Here is a 22,437-nt window from a genome sequence, read left to right as displayed (position 1 = left end):
ATAAGCGACATGTGTTTGGAAAAGAATCAAGTTTTTTTTATTTGATTGAGTATTTTCATTAGATCATTATCTTCTACTAGTATTATTTCTCTTAACATTTTTAATTTAAAAAAATGAATTTGAATCATCAATATCGGAATAACTATTAGGTGTTAAAGAAAGTTCAAAGTTAAACACAATATTCTTAAAAATTCTCATCATCTAATACTTTCAATATTTTACGAGTAAATAAGAAATCAATTTTTTTTTTCATATGCTTCAATTGGTTCAAATGTATTTGTGAAATGAAAAGTAGTTTGATCTTCTCTACATATATAAAGTAATCAACAAGATTTTGTGATTTTGTTATCCATATTTTTATCAAATTATATTCAGGTTTATATTCATCTCATATGTAATTTCCTTAGTAGAATTATAACACTCATAGTGTATATATATATATATATATTTTTTTATTTTTTTTTTTAAATAACATATATAAGTAATTGTTTTTTTAAAAAATGTAGGCCAAAAAAAAGGGCCCAAGCAATGACTTTATACATAAATTGTCACGTAAAATGTCATGTAAAGTATTTGTATATTTTTTTCGTGTACATTCAAAGTGTGAGAGCATGAATATGAAATGAGGTAAAGTTAAATGACATATTTTTGTATATTATGCCAAAATGATTTTATTTTGACACTATTATCTTGTTGTCACCATCATTACTATTATAATTATCATCATATTTTTAATTATTTCATAAGGTGGCAATTAATTGTGGATTAAATTGATAAGACTCTTTTTCATCACTAATACGTACGTGCTTAGCTAGTTATAATTTGTTTGTCATGAATGATGAAACTGTTATTGCCGGCCGAGTACGTACTTTGACAATTTTTTCTCCAACGTATTATATTATATTGTAAATAAGAATACAAATATAAAATTGAACATAAAGTCATATATTTAAGAGACTCATCATCTATCATCTGACTTTTCGATTAGAAAACAATTTATTTCAATATTATAACTAATTATCTCTAAATTGTTATCTACTCTCTATATAGATAAAACTAATATTACTATTTCGACATAAACAGTTTCATGAAATAAATTCATTTTAAAATTGAATCTAATACTTAATTTATCCATTATTTCTCGTACGAGAGCCCCTTAATTAGTTGCATTAAAGTGCTTTATCTCATTATTATTTGTGTTTAAGGCCTAGCTTTTCAATATGAATATATATTTTCTTAGGTCTTTTCTTTTCTTATTGAAGAAAACACTTCTTAATGGAGAGAGGACTTTTTTATATTGATATATAGGACCAAAAAAAGAGAGAGGTGAGACAACCAAAGTAATTAAACCTTAATATGGAAATCAATTAAGAGATGGAATAATTAAAACACATACAACTATATTAAGTACTGCTAACTCTCCATATTTAAAACATCATGTGATGTTTAATTAAGATATAGTAAAGTGGTCCTGGGAGATTTTCTTTGTCCTTTTTTCTCAGTTTCATCGACTTTATTTTTCTTTTTCTTAGTAAGAATCCCTTAACTTTAATTCTTTTTCTGGATAGAATGCATTACAGTTTTTGTTTTTATTTTTCCCCATAAGTATGCATGTATTACATCTTGATAAGGAAAAAGAAACTTTGCGATGGTGATTAAAGCATATATATGAATTTACTAATAATCAATGTTACGTTATTAAGTCAAAAAGTTTAAGGATTGGAATTCTGGAGAGCGGTATTTGATATTTGAAAACGGAATATAATTTGATTCCTTTAATTCATTTGGCCAAACTCAATAGATATCGTCTGTCAATTTGTTGGGTATCTCTTTAATCATTTGTAAAAATTAAAGTGAGATCTTTGCTAACTTTTCTTTAATATTTAATTGAGCGTATTAGTAATACTTGTATTAGTATTAATTACCCATAGATGATTTCTTAAGCATTGTTTGGTTTAGTGTATTAAAAATAGTATGGATTGTATAAAATATTTATTTATAAGAGTATCCGTTATTATTATGTTGGAAAAGATGTAAAAGTACTTTTGAGGGGTAATTGAATCTTTAATCAATTTATCAGTACCTAAAAATTCATGGTATTAGTAATACACTTCTTAATACACAGTAGGGTGTATAACTAATGCATAACTATATAGCATGAAAAAATTCACCAAACAAAAAATTATTAATACATATAATTAATGCACTCTACCAAACAGCCGCATGGATATATAGATCCCAAAGGAACTCACTTTCCCATAAGGATTTCTTTACCTTTTGTGTTTTGCACAGGTTCTCTTATGAGTTATGTGAGACTTTAATTTGGTAGTTGGTAGATTAACTGTATTCTAAACCTTATGTATTTATTTATGATTTTATTTACTAGATTAACTTTATTAATTATATTTTGAACTAAATATTGACATAGACTGTTATTTAATGATAATGTTTGTTTTTTCTTTTTTATGACAAAGCAAATTCGTAATGGCTACTCCTTAAGTGCGTACATGTAAAACCTTGCTCCTATGCAATAGCTTACAAATAAAATAAGTAAGCAAATTCGCACTAAACAAGCTCAGTACAACGAAACCTTACTGGTCATCGGCTATTCGATGTCATCGCCACGAGTAAAATCATACATACTTTATATGATCTAATTAAGACTAGACTATGTTTTGAGTTTGGTCATGGTAATATGTTAATCAGTTGTGGTTGATAATCAAGTACCTTAACTGTTAAGTGCAAGGAAAGGTGAAAAATTACCTTACTCGCCACAAGGACAATCTCATAATATTTAAAGTATAGTTGTATAAATTGTCAACCATGAATAGGATCAATTCATTTTTAATCAAAAGTTTATAAATTTTAAAAGTTTTATATATATATATATATATATATATATATATATATATATATATAAAAATAGGCATTTCCCTTGCAAGAAGTTGATATACAAATAAAATGATACACAAAATGATTAAATTACATATTTTGGACACCTTTAACCCAACAAATTATTTTAGCACAGTAATTTCATATATAATTGAAATGAAATAGTGCTCGTGTGTTTCAATCTCACTAGTTTTACTATATATTATACTGTATATAGTTTGTTTGACGAAAGTAGTTCCATGATTGAATTCCATCAAGGAGGATGGCAATGATGTCCCATATCTCAAATGCAAGAATAAAGAGAAACAACATGCTAGTGTGTCCCACCATCTCATACCCTTTTTAGGTCTTCATATCATCCAAATGTCAATGCCCATTTATTTTCCAAGTGTTTTTAGCCAAAACTATTCCTTTTAGATTTAATTTTGTCCTCCAAGTATATAATTTTGAACATTGTTGGTAGTTAAAGTTTGCAAATATTGAAAACATTTATTATGACTGTCTGAGAATTTCCTCTTCTATTAGAAAAACTTTACAGACCCCGTATCTCTCGATGCTTTAAAAAAGTCTAGTCAATTTACCCCAGTTTACATTTTTTACCTACCATTCTTGATATTTGCACTGTCATTTTCCATAAATGTTCTGTTCCCTTGCTTGTAAGTGAATATACACCATTCTGATTTCTGAGAGTTTTGAGTTCATCATAATGCTAAATTATAAAGTGACTAAAGAAGGATAGAAGTAACTAAAAGAGTTGGCAGCAATTAAATTTGTATCTGCCGAAACAGGCAATGGTAGACTTACAATATGATGAAAGACAAAACATAACTTAAATGCAAACTAATTATTTCGACTGTTCATTTATTAATCATTATTTTCAAAGAACGTGCAAAGTTTAAAGTAAACAAATAGAAGCGAAAGTAGAAAGTTTTTGTGAATTGTTTATTAATGAAAAGAAATTAAGGACATTTAAACAAAAAAAGTAAAATTGGAGGCTGATGATGTATAGGTCAGTTTGAAAATTAGTAAACTAGCGCAACAAGAAAGATGTATTATGTTTCCATATCTCAGAAAGCAAGCCAACATCAAACAACACCAAAAGTTAAAAACATATAACCTGAATTCTAGCATCAGTTTCCACATAAAGATAATCTTAGTAAAACTCAATAGGGATAACATTTTCGGTTTTAGCTTCTCCATCACTCTCAGATTGCAGCAGAACACAAATCTTTCAAATTAAGAGCACAAGAAGATAGAAAATCAACTTTGTATTACAGACACAATTACCAACATCAGTTAAAAAAGAGAATTATGTAAGTTATGTGACCATTAAAACACAGTAAATAACAACAGACAGTGATAAGATATCAAAAATTAAAAGAATCACAATAATAAAACTAGGACAAAAATAAAACCAACACGCCGCCTCAAAAAACAAGATAACCCTCCACTACCAACTAACCTACAAATGCTGCTTCTTGACACGCTAGTTTTCAAAGACTAGAAGCTATATACATCTTAAAAGCATCATGCTAAGGTTGTAAGATACTTACAGATCGAAAGCTATACATATCTTTCAAAACCCACCAAAGTAGCAACTGAAATTGACTAGGCAAAAGAGCACCAATACATCTGAAATATGGGGTTACTTGTCTTACCATTATTCAATATTTGTACCGTGGACTCAATAGAGGATGCATTAGGGAGAATGTTGCTTCCAGTATAAGCTTGTGAAGTCACATGATAACCATGATCAATTCCGTGCACCAAAGTTGATCATACTTGGGGCCAAACCCCTGTGCAAGTTTGGATTTGTTGTAGTTTCTTTGTTCTTATGCTGTTCATAAGCAGCCATTTCTTGGATATATCTTTCCTTATCCAGCTTACTTGCTCCAATGTAAGGCAGCAAAAGTTGGAAGGATACGATGAACCAGGAAAAACTTTTACTTGCTTAAATTTGTGTATGTTTGTTGAAGTAGGAGAAAGAAACATGAATGCTTAAATGCCAAAATTATGTTTAAATAAACACAGGTCTGCTAGCAACAATATGATAAGTACTTCATCGTACCTCTTTGTCATTTTCAGACAGTCTTCCAGGCATTAATGGCCATATCTCTGATTTTCTTAGCACCAGAACTCTGCCCAAGTACTTTCTTTAGTTTTCACATTCCAACTTGACATACATCCGATATGAACTCCTTCCTCTTATTGAAACGCTGGGGTCTTTCCTCAGATACCTGTTGGTTGATGAACTCTGAGATTTTTGCTCTCGTGTCTCCGGCCCTACTGAAAAAAAAATTATGACCAATTTGAGTCCTGACCTAAGAAAATATGAAAGCGCCTGAGGTAACAAACTCAAATTTGAGGTTAAGTTGGACATATAGTAACTTTAAGACATTGCTAGGACTAATATCAATTCATGACTCCTCAAAGTAAAATTGCATGAAAAGAAACTTAGATCCAAAGTTTGAGGTCATAAAATCAACTAGTTGACTATAATTTTTTTAGTTGTAGGCTATATCCATCAGGATCTCGAGATAAATTTGTGCAGTTGGCAATTAAAGATCCAATCCCAGATTCTTACTCTTGATATGAGTTTAATTGGCCAAAAAATTAGTACCAATGTCAATGATGGTTATATAATGCTCGTTGATTTAGGAACTTTGACAGGGTCTGAGAACTACTACATATGTATTTTTATTAATGCACTCTCCAAAAACATGTTTTGCACGAATGCTGCCTTCATATATACCAGAACAAGAAAGTTGTTACCTTACGAAGTTTCACGTTAAAGCTGGAGTACTAGAATACTGGATGCTTATATCATCCTCATGGCTGGCCGAAACTGCAAATAGTTTTTAAGGCAACAGAATAAACAGGTCAAGATAAAGAAGCTTGATATCTATCTAGCATAGAAACTTTAACATAGATATCAAAAAACTTCTCAAAGAGTTTGAAGCTTTGGTCAAGGTTGCGTGTGAGCATTACTGTTTCTTCAGCATCGAAAGCACCAAGACTTGTCAGTTGAAATCCAAGCATTTTCTGACCTAGCATGCTCTGCAAACAAAAAACATCAATTAGGGAATCTGTAAAGTGTGATGAGAAGTTGAAAAAAGTGGATCCAAATGTGTTAGTTGGTACAGGCTTCACTTGTTGGATAAAAATCCAGCTCTGAGATACTCCATCATATTGGATTTAGTGTTAGAGAGCTAGATCATTAATGGATTGAGATTCCTGCACCACCGCAACTGCATTGTTTGTCATCATTAGATTCATTTTATAGTAAGCATAAAAAGGGAGCCACTATTAACCACACATGATAAGCTAGAGGAACACTAGAACTATCAAATTTCCATCAACTAAGTAAAAGACAACAATTAGCAGCTAAAGCATACAGCTTAAGGGAGCAGAGAACAGGATATCCTTCAACAAGTTATAGTCATTACAAAAAAGAGCTTACTCGCATGTTTTTCCATAAATAACACAAAAGAGCTTCAGTATTCTGCATTTGTCAATGGTACACGAAAAGGGAAGTTCTTAACATGTTGGTGCACTACATACTATGGCTACCAGAGCCACCATCGAGGATATTTTCAAGTGAAATATCGCTTATCTCCTTTCTGATAAGTGTGGGCTCCGCTGTTTTTAGAGTATCTTCTGATAGTGTTGTCGTCACAGCTATACATTTGCAAGTAAGTCAACATATTTATGAATGTAGAAAAAATGGAATCAAAATGATCGCTAAAAACAGAGGCAAAGAGGTACATTAGAATGATGCTGATACAGCTTACTGATTCAGTTGACAGAAAAAATGAAGGAAAGTTCATGTAGGGTTGGTGATATCAACAACTTTGAACGATTGTACATAGTCCAACTATATAAAGGAAAGGCACTCAAACACAAATACCTCATTTTCGCAGCTTTGGCAGCTTGTACTCCAGCTAATTTATCTTCAATCACAACACAAATGTCAACATACAGAATTATGATAATGTCTACCAAGATCGACAAACAGGACACTGATCTACTTTAACACTTCAAAACTTCATCATCCTTGAAGATGAACCTTCAGCAATTCATAATGCACCCCCATTTTTATATCCATATTTAGAAAAACTGTTCTGACTGATAGAATGACAATAGAGCATCTCTTTTCCATCCAGGAATATAATATTCAACATAAAAGTTGCCAATATATTTATCAAGTTTGTAGTATCTTCTTTGCTTAAATTTTGTTTTCCAGCTAGCTTCATCTGATTATTACAGTTACTAATGGATAATAATGTAGGGAACTCTCAGTCAAACAGAATTTGAATGTAAATTTCTCATCAGGTTAGTACCACATACCACCCACATAAAAGTGTCTAAAAAGAAAAAAATGGTGATGGGTGGTAGCAATACAGCATTGCACATCCTGGAATCTACCTCACTATTGGGAATATCAAGAATCCGTGATGCAGCCAAGAAAATATCAGGAGCAGGCTTCAAACTTTTTAAGGCATCAGCAGATACAATTGCATCAAAACCTGTCAAATCAAACAAATAGGATATGAGATTAAATATAAATAAAGGATAACTAAAAACAAAGAAGAGAGGGGAAGGGAGGTTTCAGTCAGTTCACAGCAAACCTGTGATTTTCATCCGAGTTGTACACTTTAGCCTTAATAAAAGTACTACGTCCTCCCGAACTACATTACAAACCAACGCATAGTGTGTGTGTTTGCATATATACTGTGAAGAAATGGATGGACCTTGAACATAACTCAACCACAAAAAGTTAGGGGCACACCCAGGACTAGAAAATCTAAGCACAGAAAACATAATACGGGGGATCAATATTGAGAAAGAGAAACATAACAACAGGGGTCGAGGGATTGATGGGACCGACACTGATACTGTGTAAAGAGACGGTCCGTGGGCCTAACTCAACAACAAAAGCTAACTCATAAGGGGAGGATTGCCCAAGGCCATATAAGAAAGATCACAGCCTTTGGAGTCTGAGCACCTGATTCCATGACTAACAGATTCATTATGTCAGCAAAAAATTTAATGTCCAGTAATTCCCATTGCAGAAGTTATACGCCAAGTGTAGTAGATATAAGGTAGTTCTTTACAATAAAACATATCTACACTTATAATTTAAAAAAATATAGTTCTTGCTATGTGCTGATTCAGTCTAATCCACTGTTTCTTGAATGCCTATTATTAAAGGAATGAGAAGCAACTATTCACAGCCAAAGTTTATTATGTTAACTGACATCATTATTGGTAAACCGGCTGCAGCCACTTTGCATCAACTTTAATTCGGTAAGCACTAGATGCAACAGCAACTTTGAGACCGCTGCTTTTACACTGGCGTACCATATCACCAGATTAATGAGAAGTAACAAAAACAGAAAGAGCAAGTCCACATTTAGTAAAGTTGTATCACAGGTTATACATACCTGAGAGAAAAGTTCAAAGGCACCAGGGACACCTATGCCATAATTCGGTCTGCATACTACAAATGATTGCCTGTTTATCAATAAAATTGTCAGTTCTGGAGTCAGATACCACGACTAAAAGGAAAGTGCTTTACAACAATAACATACCCAGTGAAATCTGCTTTGAGAGTAGATATTCGTAAATATATGAAATTTCAATCACCTTTAATAAATATATCTCAAAGAACCTCTTCTTTGCAGCCTCGGCATCAAATCCTTCAACACCCTTAGCAGCAGCAGCAACACATAAGAAGTTTGCTCCACTAAATAATATATTTTGAGGGTAAAGGAAAATCAAAAGGAGAAAAAGTCATTGAGAAAATATGGTAAAGGAACAAGGTGCTACACAATCAAAGATACATTTCCTAAAGGATAAGTAACATCAAACTAATTCTTTTATACTTGGTGTCGAAAACAAGTGTAATTCGAGATCAAAAAATTTAACCGATGTATTTGGATCCAATCGCAATTAACATGATGATCATTCAAAAGAACAAGTTCGTAGACAATATGGATGATTTTGTGAGCACAAGGGTTTCTTGTGGAGAAGGGCCCTAAAATTCAACATAGTGAATGAAAGAATTCACTTAAGGCCTCGGCTAGCTATATTCATGAAAGTAAGCACATGATAAGATCTACCACGAGAACCGAAACCTATTATTTGGGAGGAAAGAGATGATGCTTCACAAACAGCAAATATTCAAATGAGGTAGATGAAGGTTACTGGTTTCTTACATAACAAAGTTCCCATGGAGGGGACTGGACAGAGATTCTTGATAATTCTTTTCTTTTGTTTTTCTTCTTATCGATATTTCATGTATCTGGCTTAATCATTACTTCATAAAATTTATCAGCATGCCTTCAAACAAAATGACCAATGGCTGAGGTGAACTCGTAAAAGATATAATGAGGCAATCTGACAATAGCATTAAACCATAAAAGAAATGGCCATTGGACTAATGATTTACGGTTTATATCCGAAGACAAAAATGCCCACTATCGTCAATGGTTCCTAAACTGCTAAACATATATATCAAGAAACACCTGCTCAATCAAGAATTAGTTGGGGTTGGGCAATTTTTTCAAAAAATATGAATAAAACACGGTTCAATAATGATTATTTCATATCTATCTTTCACATTAAAAACTTAAAAATAAATCAAGAAGGGAAAAGCAAATACATATAAGCGTATTGACAAAGACACCTTTCCCCTCTGAAAATTCAAAAACAATAAATCAAAAGAATGTAACAATCAAGAAATTGAAGAAGAACATTGAACAGTAGAAAATATTGTCCATTGGATTGATGCTTTACTTTATCCTCGACTCCTTAAGGAATGATATCCAAAGAAGCTAGTGAAGTCAACAAAAACACCCAAAATTGTCAATGGTTCCCAAACATACAAATCAAGAAACTACTTTTCAATCAAGAACCAGTTGGAACCGGTTGGTGTTGGTTCAATTGTTCAGAAACCAGTTGGTCTTGCTTCAATTGTTCAAGAACCCGTTGATGTTGGTTTAATTGTTCAAGAGTGCTGGTTCAATTGTTCAAGAACCAGTACCCTGAACCGCGGGAAGCAATGATAATTTCATACCCATCTTTCGCATCAAACACTTGAAAGAAAACCAAGAAGGAAAAACAACTACGTATAAGCAGATTGACAAAGAAAATATTCAAGAAGAAGAAGAAGAATTTACCCATGCCCATGAAAGGCACAAAATCTTCAACGGTAACTTGAACACCCATCCCAGCAAAAGCATCCACAGCCGCTTTTGTTGATGATTTCTCACTATTGCAAAGCACACCGTACATTCTCTCTTCCAATTTCTGGAACGCATTCACCATTAAAGCTCCAACATTCTGAAGGGTTTTGAGAGTTTGGTAACGCTTCTACTGAATTGAAGCCTTTAAATAGTTGTTATTGGGTTGGCGGGCAAGAGATTCCGTGTGATTGGACTATTATACCCTTTTAACCGCGTCGGATATAAGCGTATAATAATTAAAAATAATTATCCGCGTTAAATATAAGCGGATAATCAAAAATGGAGGTGTGATTTTTAGACCCACCTGCTAAAACAGCCTAATATCCGTTATTTTTATCTCATTTTATGTAATGTAATAGATAGAATTTTGAAAGTTTTACATAATTTATAAATAATATATGTTACGTTCTTTATTTCAATTTATGTGATACTGATAAAATTTTGAGAATAAACTTAATTTTACATGTTTTTTTTATTTTTAAATTGTTGTGATTTATATTCCTTTTATGTTATTTTTAAACAATATATGTTGCTTATATATTCCTATTTATGGACAGTGATTCAAAGGTCAATCGAACTTTCTATGTTTTTATTAATATTTCAAGTTGTTAATTATTGTGGTTTATAATAATTTTAATGTAATTTTTAAATATATATATATATATATATATTATTTCATTGGTCTAAATTTATGTAGCACATATAGAATTTCAATAATCAATCAAATTTTTTCTAGGCCTTTTTTATATGGTTTAAAAAAATTCAAGTTCTTAATTATTGATTTTTTTCAATTTTTATTTATGTAGTTTTTAAATAATACATGTTATTGTTTTGCTCTGTTTCATGTGACACTAAAAAATTAATTTTAAGAGTATTTTTATATGTTTTTTAAAAGTATATTAAGTTGTGTAAACATAGAACTACTATTTAAGTTTTCCTGTTAATCTACAATATTTACCTATTTTTTACTTGTCAGGAAATTATATGCAGATCAGACTAAAAAATTATTTTTAATTGATTATTCATGATTTAATTTAACATTATAGAAAAATCAATCGGAAGATTTCAGTAATGTGTAGAATGAGTGATTGTAACTAAGACATGAATATTGAACTTGTTTGCCTTATTAATTTCAAAATAAACTTCAAACCTAGTGAAACCATTATTATCCATGTACGTGGTCTCTCTTTTAGGGTCAGTTACAAATTGATTAGTCAAAACTAGAGGCATAAAAAATTCGTCCAACCATAAGTAATGAGTCTAACTATAAGTATTGATTTTAGAAATTTAAGTGTTGGGCTCAGATAATTTAAATTCGGTTCAATCAACATTCCTTATCCATTTTAAGATAATCCTCAATTGAGCACATTTGAATTTCAATTTTAACTCATTTTAAAACTTTTATTTGTAATGATATAATGTATGTTCCTATATTGAAGGTATGAAATACTACCTTATTTTATATCTTTTAAAATTTATTAATCCATTTATAACTTCTTTTTTGAATATTTCTTGAGTTCAAATTCATATTGGATTATAAAACTTAAAGAACACTGTATTAAAGTTATTGAGACTAAGTAGGTCAAGATCCAACTAACTTTTAAACTCATTTGAACCCAACCCTTTTGAGACCAAAGTAAATTTGGGCGGGTCAGAATCCAATTCAATTTCTATTTCAACCTATTTTAATATCTCAAATTTCAACAGGCCGACTTATTTGATACCCCTAACACAAAACATTAGAAAAATGTTAAACAAGGCATTGATTTTAACCAAAAAGATGAAGAACTGAACTGGAAAACAGACTAAAATTTTCGTTTTAAATATCCAAATAAAACCAACTGATCAAGCATCCATGTGAAGAGTTCAAATCAACGATTGACATAGTTAGTTATCCTCCATGTAAAAGAGAAAAAAAATCACTAGCAAGGTATTCTAGGTAGAAGCATAATCGAGCTGAACTATTTCGGCTGGAGAAAAGGAACTAAACTGGACTGCAGTTATCATATTTATGTTTCGATTTAAAAAGATGAAGAAATCTAAACTGGACTGATCATATAACATTTATGTGTCATTCAAGAAAACCAAAAAACTGAAGAAAAAAATCCATATAAAAGTTTTAAGTTGAACCGAACTAAAATTTTTGAAATATCCTTATTGAGTGTTCACATAATGATTGACATAGACATATTGACCTTCATATAAAAGAGAAAGGAAATGCTCGACAACGTATTCATGGTAGTGAAAGAACTAACTAGGAATTGAATTTATCTATTTGATTTGACAGGAGAAGCACGAACAAAACCCCAATTATCATATTAAAATTCGATTTGATTTCATTTTCAAAAACCTTAGCGAACTTATCTGTTTAGGGTTAGAGAAAAACCAAACCAAGCCACAATTATCAGATAAAATAGTTTGTTTTGATTTGTACTTAAAACCGAATCGAAATTATCTGCTTAGGTTTGGGAAGATGAAAAATCGAATTGAACTTGTCATATTTGAAAATTTGGTTTTTGTCACGACCGGAATCTAGACCCCAGACGAGACCGGCGTCGTTGACCTCTCAGAGGTCGCAGACAAGCCTGCTTACGTCATTCTTACTTTACATAGATTAATTTTAGCGGAAAATTTGAAGTTTTTGATTCTTTAATCATACTTGCTGAACATTCTTAACATTTCGTAATCGTTCATCATCAACCATCTAACATTTAAGAGATAAGCAACTGAAAGAAATAATTCATTAAGTATTAATTGTATATCGGCCAAAATAGCACCAATACAAAGTTTGAACCAAAACAGGAAAGAAACGCTAGTGGAACATGCTCCGCTAGCTCAACTCTAAAACTACGCTAGAATGTAAAACAGTAGCATCCTCGAAAGCATGAGGACCTACCAAACTCCGGATGAATACTGATGTCCGGATAGCTGCAACAACGAACCTGTAGCTCTAGCGTCCACCTGTGCCTGCACCTAAAAGTAGATGTTCGTATGGAATTAGTACACACTTGTACTAAGTATGAGTATATGCAAGTACACACCAGGGACATGCATGAGGAAGAATAGCTCTTTCCTAACAACATGATTTTTGGAAGTCAAGTCAGTGGACTTGCCAAATTAAGATTGGGAAAGTTATGCCATGAGAGTGACATGCATCATTATAATTATCGTATAGCACACAAAACATAACATATTCATATAACACATAACATATAACACATACTTTCTTTCATATTATTCATTCGTATACCATGAGACCTTATTATCATAGACTTAACTTTAAGACTTTCCAAAATGAGGGCTCAACATATGGGACCTCAACTAGGGAGCCTTCTTTAGCAAACACAGAGTCTGCTTCACTCATTCATTCGTATTTCATTTCAATTCATTCATAGGCCAGTGCGAACACCAGCTATACCTAGGATGTAGTTTAAGACTCTCATCGGGTTTGCTGTGCAATGATCAGGAATGACCTAATGTCATTACCTGAATCTAGCTCACCTCTTGATTATCCTATCCTAACACCTTCGGTATCATTTATTTCTTTATATGATTCATTTGAGGCTGGCCTCATTCATTCATTGGGAACTTTAACTTTAACCGACATAGATCATGTGAGCATCATGAAATCCAGTGTCTTCCCCACACCGAAAAGAGGTGGAATCACCGGCCAAAGCGATTCAATAACATGCTAGCGTATATGGGAATTTAACCCCGCCAGATCCCTATAGTGGCAATATAGGTTCAAAGACTAGGAGATGTATGGAGACCCATACCCGGCAAGCCGGACAGTCTCATCTCATGAGAATTACGTGAACCTCCGCCCTTCCCGAAAGAAGGCATCACCACTCATAGCTAGCCTATCGGTGCTCGGTATAAAGTTCCATTACATGCAACTCATACATCATAGAAGTTTGCTTCTAGTATGAAGACATCATAGCTCAATAGATGATTTCTCATCTCATCATTAGTATTAAGTGTTTTAAACTCAATATTTTTATTAGAGTATTCATAGAGACTGGTCTCTTCATTATCTTACACTCTCATTGGTGAGTATGTATCGGTAACATTTACTTAAGCTCATTTAAGATTGCTCTCATCATATGCATTAACCTCACATCATGATTGTCACCACATTCTTCATTTCATTACGTATATCTTAGGTTCACTTATTTTTGAACGTATGTTAGACTTATATATCTATACATACAAGCCATGAGGCTTCATTTATAGTTCGTTAAGTGAATTCTTGTTTTTCTAAGATTATGTATTACAAGACTTATGTATCTTGTATATATGCCAAGATCTTTGATTTTTGATCTAAGTAGATGACATTATTCTTGAATATTTCACTCACGTATGACTTATGTATCAATACGGAGGTTTGGACACGAGAACCCAAATTTTGAATTATTTGGATATCATTTATATTTTTCATTGATTTTTGTTCTAATATTCATAAATTTAGAACTCTAAGTTAAGTCTCAACATTTTCGTGAAATAATAATTTTTTTTTTTAATTAGAATTCTAAATTAAATTTCAATCATTTACATGAAAGAATAATTTTCTAATTTAATTAGAATTCCAATTTAAATCTCAATATTTACATAAAAGAATTAATATTCTATTTTTAATTAAAATTCTAAATTAAATCTCAATGTTTACATAAGAGAATTAATTTTCCAACTTTAATTAGAATTTTAATTTACTATTGTTATTATTTTTAATTAAATTCGCTTGAATAGGGAGGTTGAGGGTTCGAACCCCCACAGCCCCCTTATTTTTCCTCTCATTTTCGCTGAAGAGGAGGCTGTGAGGTGGTGGGTTCGAACCCCCACAGCCCCTCTATTTTTTTTTTAATTCTTTGACATCCAAAAATTTCCAGATTCTTTTTAAACCTATTTCTATGTTTTTGGAAATTTATTCCACTATTTTTTCTGCACTTTTTCATCAAGTTTCACATTAGTTCTTAGGGAGATTTCATGGTTCATTCACTTCACTATGCTTCATCAAAATGAACATCACATTGCACACCCATTTCACACATAAAATACATGATAAATAAACAACTTATATACCCCAAAACAATGCCTAAAACACTGCCCTATACACACCCATACATCAACTTTTTCCGGTCATATTTTGATGATCATTATCGCGATTTCCCGCACATAAACACATTCATATTTAATTTAAACACATCATTCATGCAAAAATCTAGCAGCACAACATACCCATCCTACAAATTCATTAGGGAGCTAAGGACAAGGACATACGAAGGGGAACAACCTTAGTTTCAAGAGTTTAAGAAACGTCCGAAAGAAAGTACTCTTGGAGAAAGAATTCCATGAGAGAAACTCATACCTTAATCGATGTTCAAACTTTAATGTTGCTGCCCGGAAAACTCCTCCAAACCACTCCCAATTCACTTCAAAGTATACCTCTCTCGACGAACCTCTCTTAGCCTTGACGTTTTGATTACTTTTTCTTTTGCTTAAAAAAATTTTTTGTGAGTTCTTCAAGCATGAAAATTATTGATATTTTGGCAGAAATAATGTGAGGAAGATGGAGAACGTGAGAGAGGGAGTTTAGAAGCGTGAGAGAGAGAGAGGGCTAATTGGATTAGGAGACTAATTCAAGAATTAGTCAAATAACATTAAAATAAATAAATACAAATCTGTTTTATTTATTTATTTATTTATTCATTTAAAACGTGAAAGGACAATTATGCCCTTAAATACCTATTTATTCTTATTTACATAATTCTCTTCTCTTTTTTTTTCGAATCGTTACATTATCCCCCCCTTAGGAACATTCGTCCCCGAATGACACTACCTTTTCACCTCATAATGCCAATGAGATCATAACCTAATTGCTATGTACAATCAGCCAATAACAACAAATATGAAGAGATAAGGAACTATAGTCTTACGAGTAGGAAGCCTAACCTCAAGAGTTGAAAAGATGTGGATATCGGGATCTCATGTCGGCCTCAGCCTCCCACGTAGCACCCTCAACAAGATGGTTTCTCCACAATACCTTCACTGTGGCAATCTCCTTGTTCCTCAGCCGCTTGACCTGTCTGTCTAAGATCTCAACAGGTACTTCCTCATAGGACAAGTCTTCACCAACCCCCAAACCTTCTACAGGTAGGATTGATGCTGGATCACCTAGGCACTTCTTCAACATAGAGACATGAAAGACTGGATGAACAGAAGCTAGCTCCGCAGGCAATGCTAACTCATAGGCCACCTCACCCACGCGCTGTAGGATCTCATATGGCCCCACATACCTCGGACTAAGCTTCCCTTTTCTACCAAATCGCATCACACCTTTCATAGGCGATATCTTCAAGTAAACCTGGTCACCAACGTTAAATTCTAAGGGTCGCTTTCTGTTGTCTGCATATGACTTTTGTCGGCTGTAAGCGGTAGCCAACCTGTCTCTAATCATTCTAACTTTCTCCAAGGCCTCATGAATGATCTCTGGACCCAAAATAGATGACTCTCCAACCTCGAACCACCCAACTGGAGATCTACACCTCCTACCATACAATGCCTCAAATGGTGCCATCCCAATGCTGGAGTGGTAGCTATTATTATACGAGAACTCTATCAAAGGTAGATGGTCATCCCAATTACCTCTAAAGTCAATCACACACGCTCGCAACATGTCCTCCAATGTCTGAATAGTGCGCTCTGCCTGCCCATCTGTTTGAGGATGAAAGGCAGTGCTAAGTTTCACCTGCGTGCCTAAGCTTTTCTGGAAAGATCTCCAAAAATGCGAAGTAAACTGAGCTCCTCTATCTGAAATAATAGACAAAGGAATCCCATGCCATCTCACAATCTCATCAATGTAGAGTCTCGTGTAATCCTCGGCCCTGTAAGTGGACTTCACAGGGATAAAGTGGGCAGACTTAGTCAGTCTGTCCACAATAACCCATATAGAATCATGCTGCCTCCTAGTCCTCGGAAGACCAACAACGAAGTCCATATTAATGGCCTCCCATTTCCAAGTCGGAACCTCAACAATCTGAGTCAGACCACCAGGCTTAAGATGCTCTGCCTTAACCTGCTGACAATTAGGACACTTAGCCACATAGTCTGCAATATCCTTCTTCATGCCATTCCACCAATAAATCTGCTTAAGATCATGATACATTTTTGTGGAACCTGGATGTATGGAATATCTGGAACCATGGGCCTCTGTAACAATCTTGGTCCGTAAATCATCTACATCTGGTACGCACAACCGGTTCTGGTATCTAAGTATGCCATCATCTCCCAAAGCAAAAGACTCATTCATTTTTAACAACACTGAGTCCTTCATCTCCATCAACACAGGATCGAGATGCTGACCCTTCTTGACTTCCACTATCAGGGATGATTCAGAACTAGGGTGAACTGATACACCTCCACTAGTAGAGTCAACCAACCGTACACCCAGCCTGGCCAGTCTGTGTACCTCTTTCACTAGCTCCTTCTTCTCATCCTCAACGTGGGCTGTACTCCCCATGCTCATCCTGCTCAAAGCATCAGCCACAACATTAGCCTTACCTGGATGATAGTGCACATTCATGTCATAATCCTTCAACAGCTCCAACCATCTGCGTTGCCGTAGATTCAGCTCCCTCTGCGTGAACACGTACTGGAGACTCTTATGATCCGTGAACACATCCACGTGTACTCCATATAGATAATGCCTCCATAACTTCAACGCAAACACCACAGCTGCCAACTCCAAGTCATGAGTGGGATAATTCTTTTCATGAACCTTGAGCTGTCTGGAAGCATAAGCTATCACCTTACCAGCCTGCATAAGAACACATCCCAAACCGACCCTAGATGCATCGCAATAGACAGTGTAATTCTCGCCACTCTTAGGCAGAGTAAGCACCGGGGCTGAAGTGAGTCTGTCCTTGAGCTCCTGGAAACTCTTCTCACAAGTGTCCGTCCATTCAAACTTGGATTTCTTCTTTGTCAAGGTTGTAAGTGGGGCAGCAATGGAAGAAAATCCCTCCACGAACCTGCGGTAGTAACCAGCCAATCCCAGAAAGCTACGGATATCGGTGGGTGTAAGAGGCTTTGGCCATTTCTTAACTGCTTCAGTCTTTCTGGGGTCCACTTTTACACCTTGATCGGACACAACATGGCCCAGGAAGGTCACTGATCTCAGCCAGAATTCACACTTGCTGAATTTGGCATACAGCTGATGCTGTCTAAGTACCTGCAAGGTTAGTCTCAAATGCTGTTCATGCTCTTCCTTGGTCTTAGAGTAGATGAGAATGTCATCAATGAATACTATGACGAAAGAGTCAAGGTATTCACGGAAAACTCTGTTCATGAGGTCCATAAATGCAGCAGGTGCATTTGTGAGACCGAATGACATAACCAAGAACTCATAATGACCATAACGGGTACGAAAAGCTGTTTTTGGGACATCCCTATCCCTAACTCTAAGCTGATGATACCCTGAACGAAGATCAATCTTAGAGAAGAAACTAGACCCTTGGAGCTGATCGAACAAATCATCAATTTTGGGAAGTGGGTACTTATTCTTTATAGTGACTTTGTTGAGCTGCCGATAATCGATACACATTCTAAGGGTCCCATCCTTTTTCTTTACAAACAACACTGGAGCGCCCCAAGGGGATATGCTCGGCTGAATGAAACCCTTATCCGTGAGATCTTTTAACTGCAGCTTCAACTCCTTGAGTTCTGCTGGAGCCATTCTATAAGGAGGAATTGAGATTGGTTTAGTATCAGGTTCTAAGTCGATACCAAAGTCAATCTCTCGAAGGGGAGGGACTCCAGGCAAATCTTCAGGAAACACATCTAGGAATTCATTTACTACAGGCACCGAGTCTATGGAAGGAACATCATGATCTAAATCATTAACACTCACTAGATGACATAATAACCCTTTGGCCATCATTTTATTGGCCTTAAGATTTGAAATCAAGGGGTTAGGACGAATCGGATTGTACCCCTCCCAGACTAACTCTTCTTCATTAGGGAAACGAAACCTCACCACTCTACTACGACAGTCCAAGCAAGCATAATGGCTGTGAAGCCAGTCCATGCCAAGAATAATATCAAAATCATGCATGGGTAACTCAATCAAGTTTGCACACATAGCCTTGCCACTCACAACTATTGGGCAATTCTTGTATACCCTTTCGGTTCTCACATTTTCTCCTAAAGGCGTACTAACCACTATAGGATCATGCAGAACTTCAGGTAGTATTTCAAAGGTAAGGGCAAGCAGAGGAGTTACAAAGGAAAGCGTAGACCCTGGATCAAGTAAAGCATAAACAGAAGTTGAGAATACTTGCAGCATACCTGTGACCACATCAGCGGACTTCTCCTGCTCCTCCCTACCTTTCAAGGCATAAAATCTGTTCCTCTTCGGAGGTTCGGCTGCTGCTGCATTATGTGGGGTAGGCCTAGGCTGAGCATTACCCCCAGCCTGACCTCTGTTCTGGGGACAGTCTATGACCATGTGTCCACTCTTACCACAACCGAAACAGGCATTAGTGCCCTGTCTACATTCTCCAAGGTGCATTCGGCCACACTTAGTACAAGTCTTCCTTGGACGCTGCATCTCACCTCCATTGCCCCTCTTGGGTTCGGGTCTGCCTCCTCTAGGCGTTGTATTTCTCTGAGGGTTAGAATTTCCAGCACTCTGTTGCCCCTTCTTGAATTTGGGCTGCTCGCGGACGCCAAAATTGTTTCTATGGCCTCCATGGCTGGGACCTGCCTGATCTTGAGGCCTAGGCCTCCTAACATCACGTACACCTCTCCTCTTTCGGCTGTCCTCTACCTGCTGGACATGCATCATTAATCTAGAAAGGTCCATATTATCATGGAGCATCGCAGCCCGACAATCTTCCTCCAGGTCTCCATTGATTCCTGTGAGGAATCTGCTCATCTCCTCCCTGCTGGTAGAAACCAAGGGAGTAGCATACCTGGATGATTTCAACAAAGTTAAGTACTCTCATCATTCTTGTTATCAAATACTAAGGGAAGTACATACCTTGATAACTTCACAAACTTCAGGGAATACTCCCTGACAGTCATGGATCCTTGCTTGAGGTTGATGAACTCCTCAACCTTGGCCTCTTTCATCTCTCTAGGGAAGAACCTTTCCAAAAATGCTGTCTTGAACAGCTCCCAGGTGACTGGCACCCCTCCTAGGACACGGCTATCTCGCCACATTTTGCACCAAGTCTGTGCAACATCTTTGAGCTGGTAGGAAGCCAACTCAGCCTTCTCAATATCAGTGGCCCCCATGGCCACCAGTATCTTATGCAACTCGTCTATAAATTCCTGGGGATCTTCTGAAGTCTTAGCCCCTGTGAAAATTGGAGGATTCATCCTCGTGAAGTCTCGCAGTCTGTCAGCTATGCTGCGAGCCGGTGGGTTTTCCCTTAGAACATCCTGCCGGTTGACTTGGGCAGTCATAGCTTGGGCCTGCATCGTGATGGCCTGTGCCATCTGGGCTAGAGATGCCCTCACCTCCGCATCAGTCAACCCAGCTGGGTTCACTGGCATGGCCACTCCTTCAGCTGGAGCCTGGGGTGGATTCTGATTACCCCTAGCTGCTGCTGCTCCCGTCCTCAGACCCTTAGTTCCCCAGGTATTCATTCTCTGAAAACAGCAAGGTTGATGTTAGACACGTTCGTAACACCAAGAATTTAAACATTAGGAAGAGCACAATAAGATAAGAAGAAGGGAAGTCTTTCCTACGCATCATGCAGTCTCTAATCCAGGATAGTGGTGCACTTCACTACCATGACTTAGAAACTACTCAATGTGGTTGATGTGAACTCATTATTCGAGGAATTTAACCTAGCGCTCTGATACCAACTTTGTCACGACCGGAATCTAGACCCCAGACGAGACCGGCGTCGTTGACCTCTCAGAGGTCGCAGACAAGCCTGCTTACGTCATTCTTACTTTACATAGATTAATTTTAGCGGAAAATTTGAAGTTTTTGATTCTTTAATCATACTTGCTGAACATTCTTAACATTTCGTAATCGTTCATCATCAACCATCTAACATTTAAGAGATAAGCAACTGAAAGAAATAATTCATTAAGTATTAATTGTATATCGGCCAAAATAGCACCAATACAAAGTTTGAACCAAAACAGGAAAGAAACGCTAGTGGAACATGCTCCGCTAGCTCAACTCTAAAACTACGCTAGAATGTAAAACAGTAGCATCCTCGAAAGCATGAGGACCTACCAAACTCCGGATGAATACTGATGTCCGGATAGCTGCAACAACGAACCTGTAGCTCTAGCGTCCACCTGTGCCTGCACCTAAAAGTAGATGTTCGTATGGAATTAGTACACACTTGTACTAAGTATGAGTATATGCAAGTACACACCAGGGACATGCATGAGGAAGAATAGCTCTTTCCTAACAACATGATTTTTGGAAGTCAAGTCAGTGGACTTGCCAAATTAAGATTGGGAAAGTTATGCCATGAGAGTGACATGCATCATTATAATTATCGTATAGCACACAAAACATAACATATTCATATAACACATAACATATAACACATACTTTCTTTCATATTATTCATTCGTATACCATGAGACCTTATTATCATAGACTTAACTTTAAGACTTTCCAAAATGAGGGCTCAACATATGGGACCTCAACTAGGGAGCCTTCTTTAGCAAACACAGAGTCTGCTTCACTCATTCATTCGTATTTCATTTCAATTCATTCATAGGCCAGTGCGAACACCAGCTATACCTAGGATGTAGTTTAAGACTCTCATCGGGTTTGCTGTGCAATGATCAGGAATGACCTAATGTCATTACCTGAATCTAGCTCACCTCTTGATTATCCTATCCTAACACCTTCGGTATCATTTATTTCTTTATATGATTCATTTGAGGCTGGCCTCATTCATTCATTGGGAACTTTAACTTTAACCGACATAGATCATGTGAGCATCATGAAATCCAGTGTCTTCCCCACACCGAAAAGAGGTGGAATCACCGGCCAAAGCGATTCAATAACATGCTAGCGTATATGGGAATTTAACCCCGCCAGATCCCTATAGTGGCAATATAGGTTCAAAGACTAGGAGATGTATGGAGACCCATACCCGGCAAGCCGGACAGTCTCATCTCATGAGAATTACGTGAACCTCCGCCCTTCCCGAAAGAAGGCATCACCACTCATAGCTAGCCTATCGGTGCTCGGTATAAAGTTCCATTACATGCAACTCATACATCATAGAAGTTTGCTTCTAGTATGAAGACATCATAGCTC

At 35.7% G+C, this 22,437-nt stretch overlaps 2 protein-coding genes across 22 annotated transcripts; both read right to left on the bottom strand.

Moving 5' to 3' along the window:
* Positions 1-4,188: 4,188 nt before the first annotated feature.
* LOC104645691 (protein SUPPRESSOR OF QUENCHING 1, chloroplastic-like) lies at positions 4,189-10,307 on the bottom strand. 21 transcript variants are annotated; one of them, XR_011214973.1, is made up of 10 exons: positions 10,074-10,300; positions 8,539-8,591; positions 8,337-8,406; positions 7,521-7,643; positions 7,318-7,418; positions 6,800-6,842; positions 6,034-6,140; positions 5,881-5,949; positions 5,665-5,737; positions 4,189-5,178 (listed from the first exon to the last, which is right to left on the bottom strand). XR_011214973.1 is itself a non-coding variant. In XM_069293977.1 (4 exons), exons 1-3 carry the CDS (start codon positions 10,219-10,221, stop codon positions 8,350-8,352), a joined length of 258 nt encoding a protein of 85 aa, XP_069150078.1. In that variant the 5' UTR covers positions 10,222-10,300; the 3' UTR covers positions 7,061-7,418; positions 8,337-8,349. The 21 variants fall into 21 exon arrangements, 1 of the variants encoding a protein (XP_069150078.1); XR_011214976.1 differs by having other exon boundaries at positions 8,539-8,638; positions 10,074-10,259; XR_011214981.1 differs by having other exon boundaries at positions 6,043-6,140; positions 8,539-8,638; positions 10,074-10,259.
* A 5,672-nt stretch (positions 10,308-15,979) lies between these two features.
* Positions 15,980-21,118, bottom strand: LOC138342199 (uncharacterized). The gene is made up of 5 exons (XM_069294421.1): positions 20,176-21,118; positions 19,274-20,107; positions 18,040-19,177; positions 17,605-17,772; positions 15,980-16,015 (listed from the first exon to the last, which is right to left on the bottom strand). The coding sequence occupies exons 1-5, from the start codon at positions 20,784-20,786 to the stop codon at positions 15,980-15,982; spliced, it is 2,787 nt and encodes a 928-aa protein (XP_069150522.1). The 5' UTR covers positions 20,787-21,118.
* Between the last annotated feature and the right edge of the window lie 1,319 nt (positions 21,119-22,437).

Source organism: Solanum lycopersicum, chromosome 2 (genome assembly GCF_036512215.1).
Source record: "Solanum lycopersicum chromosome 2, SLM_r2.1".
Classification (NCBI taxonomy): domain Eukaryota; kingdom Viridiplantae; phylum Streptophyta; class Magnoliopsida; order Solanales; family Solanaceae; genus Solanum; species Solanum lycopersicum.
The sequence above is the reverse complement of the archived record's forward strand: the minus strand, read 5'-3'. Positions and strand labels throughout refer to the sequence as shown.

Excerpts from the sequence above, each read along its gene's own strand:
- LOC104645691 (XM_069293977.1), bottom strand. The coding sequence starts at position 10,221 with ATGGTGAATGCGTTCCAGAAATTGGAAGAGAGAATGTACGGTGTGCTT. Across the intron at positions 8,592-10,073 it reads TGTGCCTTTCATGGGCATGG|GATTTGATGCCGAGGCTGCA; the intron begins GTAAATTCTTCT and ends AGGGTGTTGAAG. Across the intron at positions 8,407-8,538 it reads TTGAGATATATTTATTAAAG|GCAATCATTTGTAGTATGCA; the intron begins GTGATTGAAATT and ends ATTGATAAACAG.
- LOC138342199 (XM_069294421.1), bottom strand. The coding sequence starts at position 20,786 with ATGAATACCTGGGGAACTAAGGGTCTGAGGACGGGAGCAGCAGCAGCT. Across the intron at positions 20,108-20,175 it reads AAGTTTGTGAAGTTATCAAG|GTATGCTACTCCCTTGGTTT; the intron begins GTATGTACTTCC and ends GAAATCATCCAG. Across the intron at positions 17,773-18,039 it reads AGGACAGACTCACTTCAGCC|AGGGAGCTGAATCTACGGCA; the intron begins CCGGTGCTTACT and ends GTGTTCACGCAG.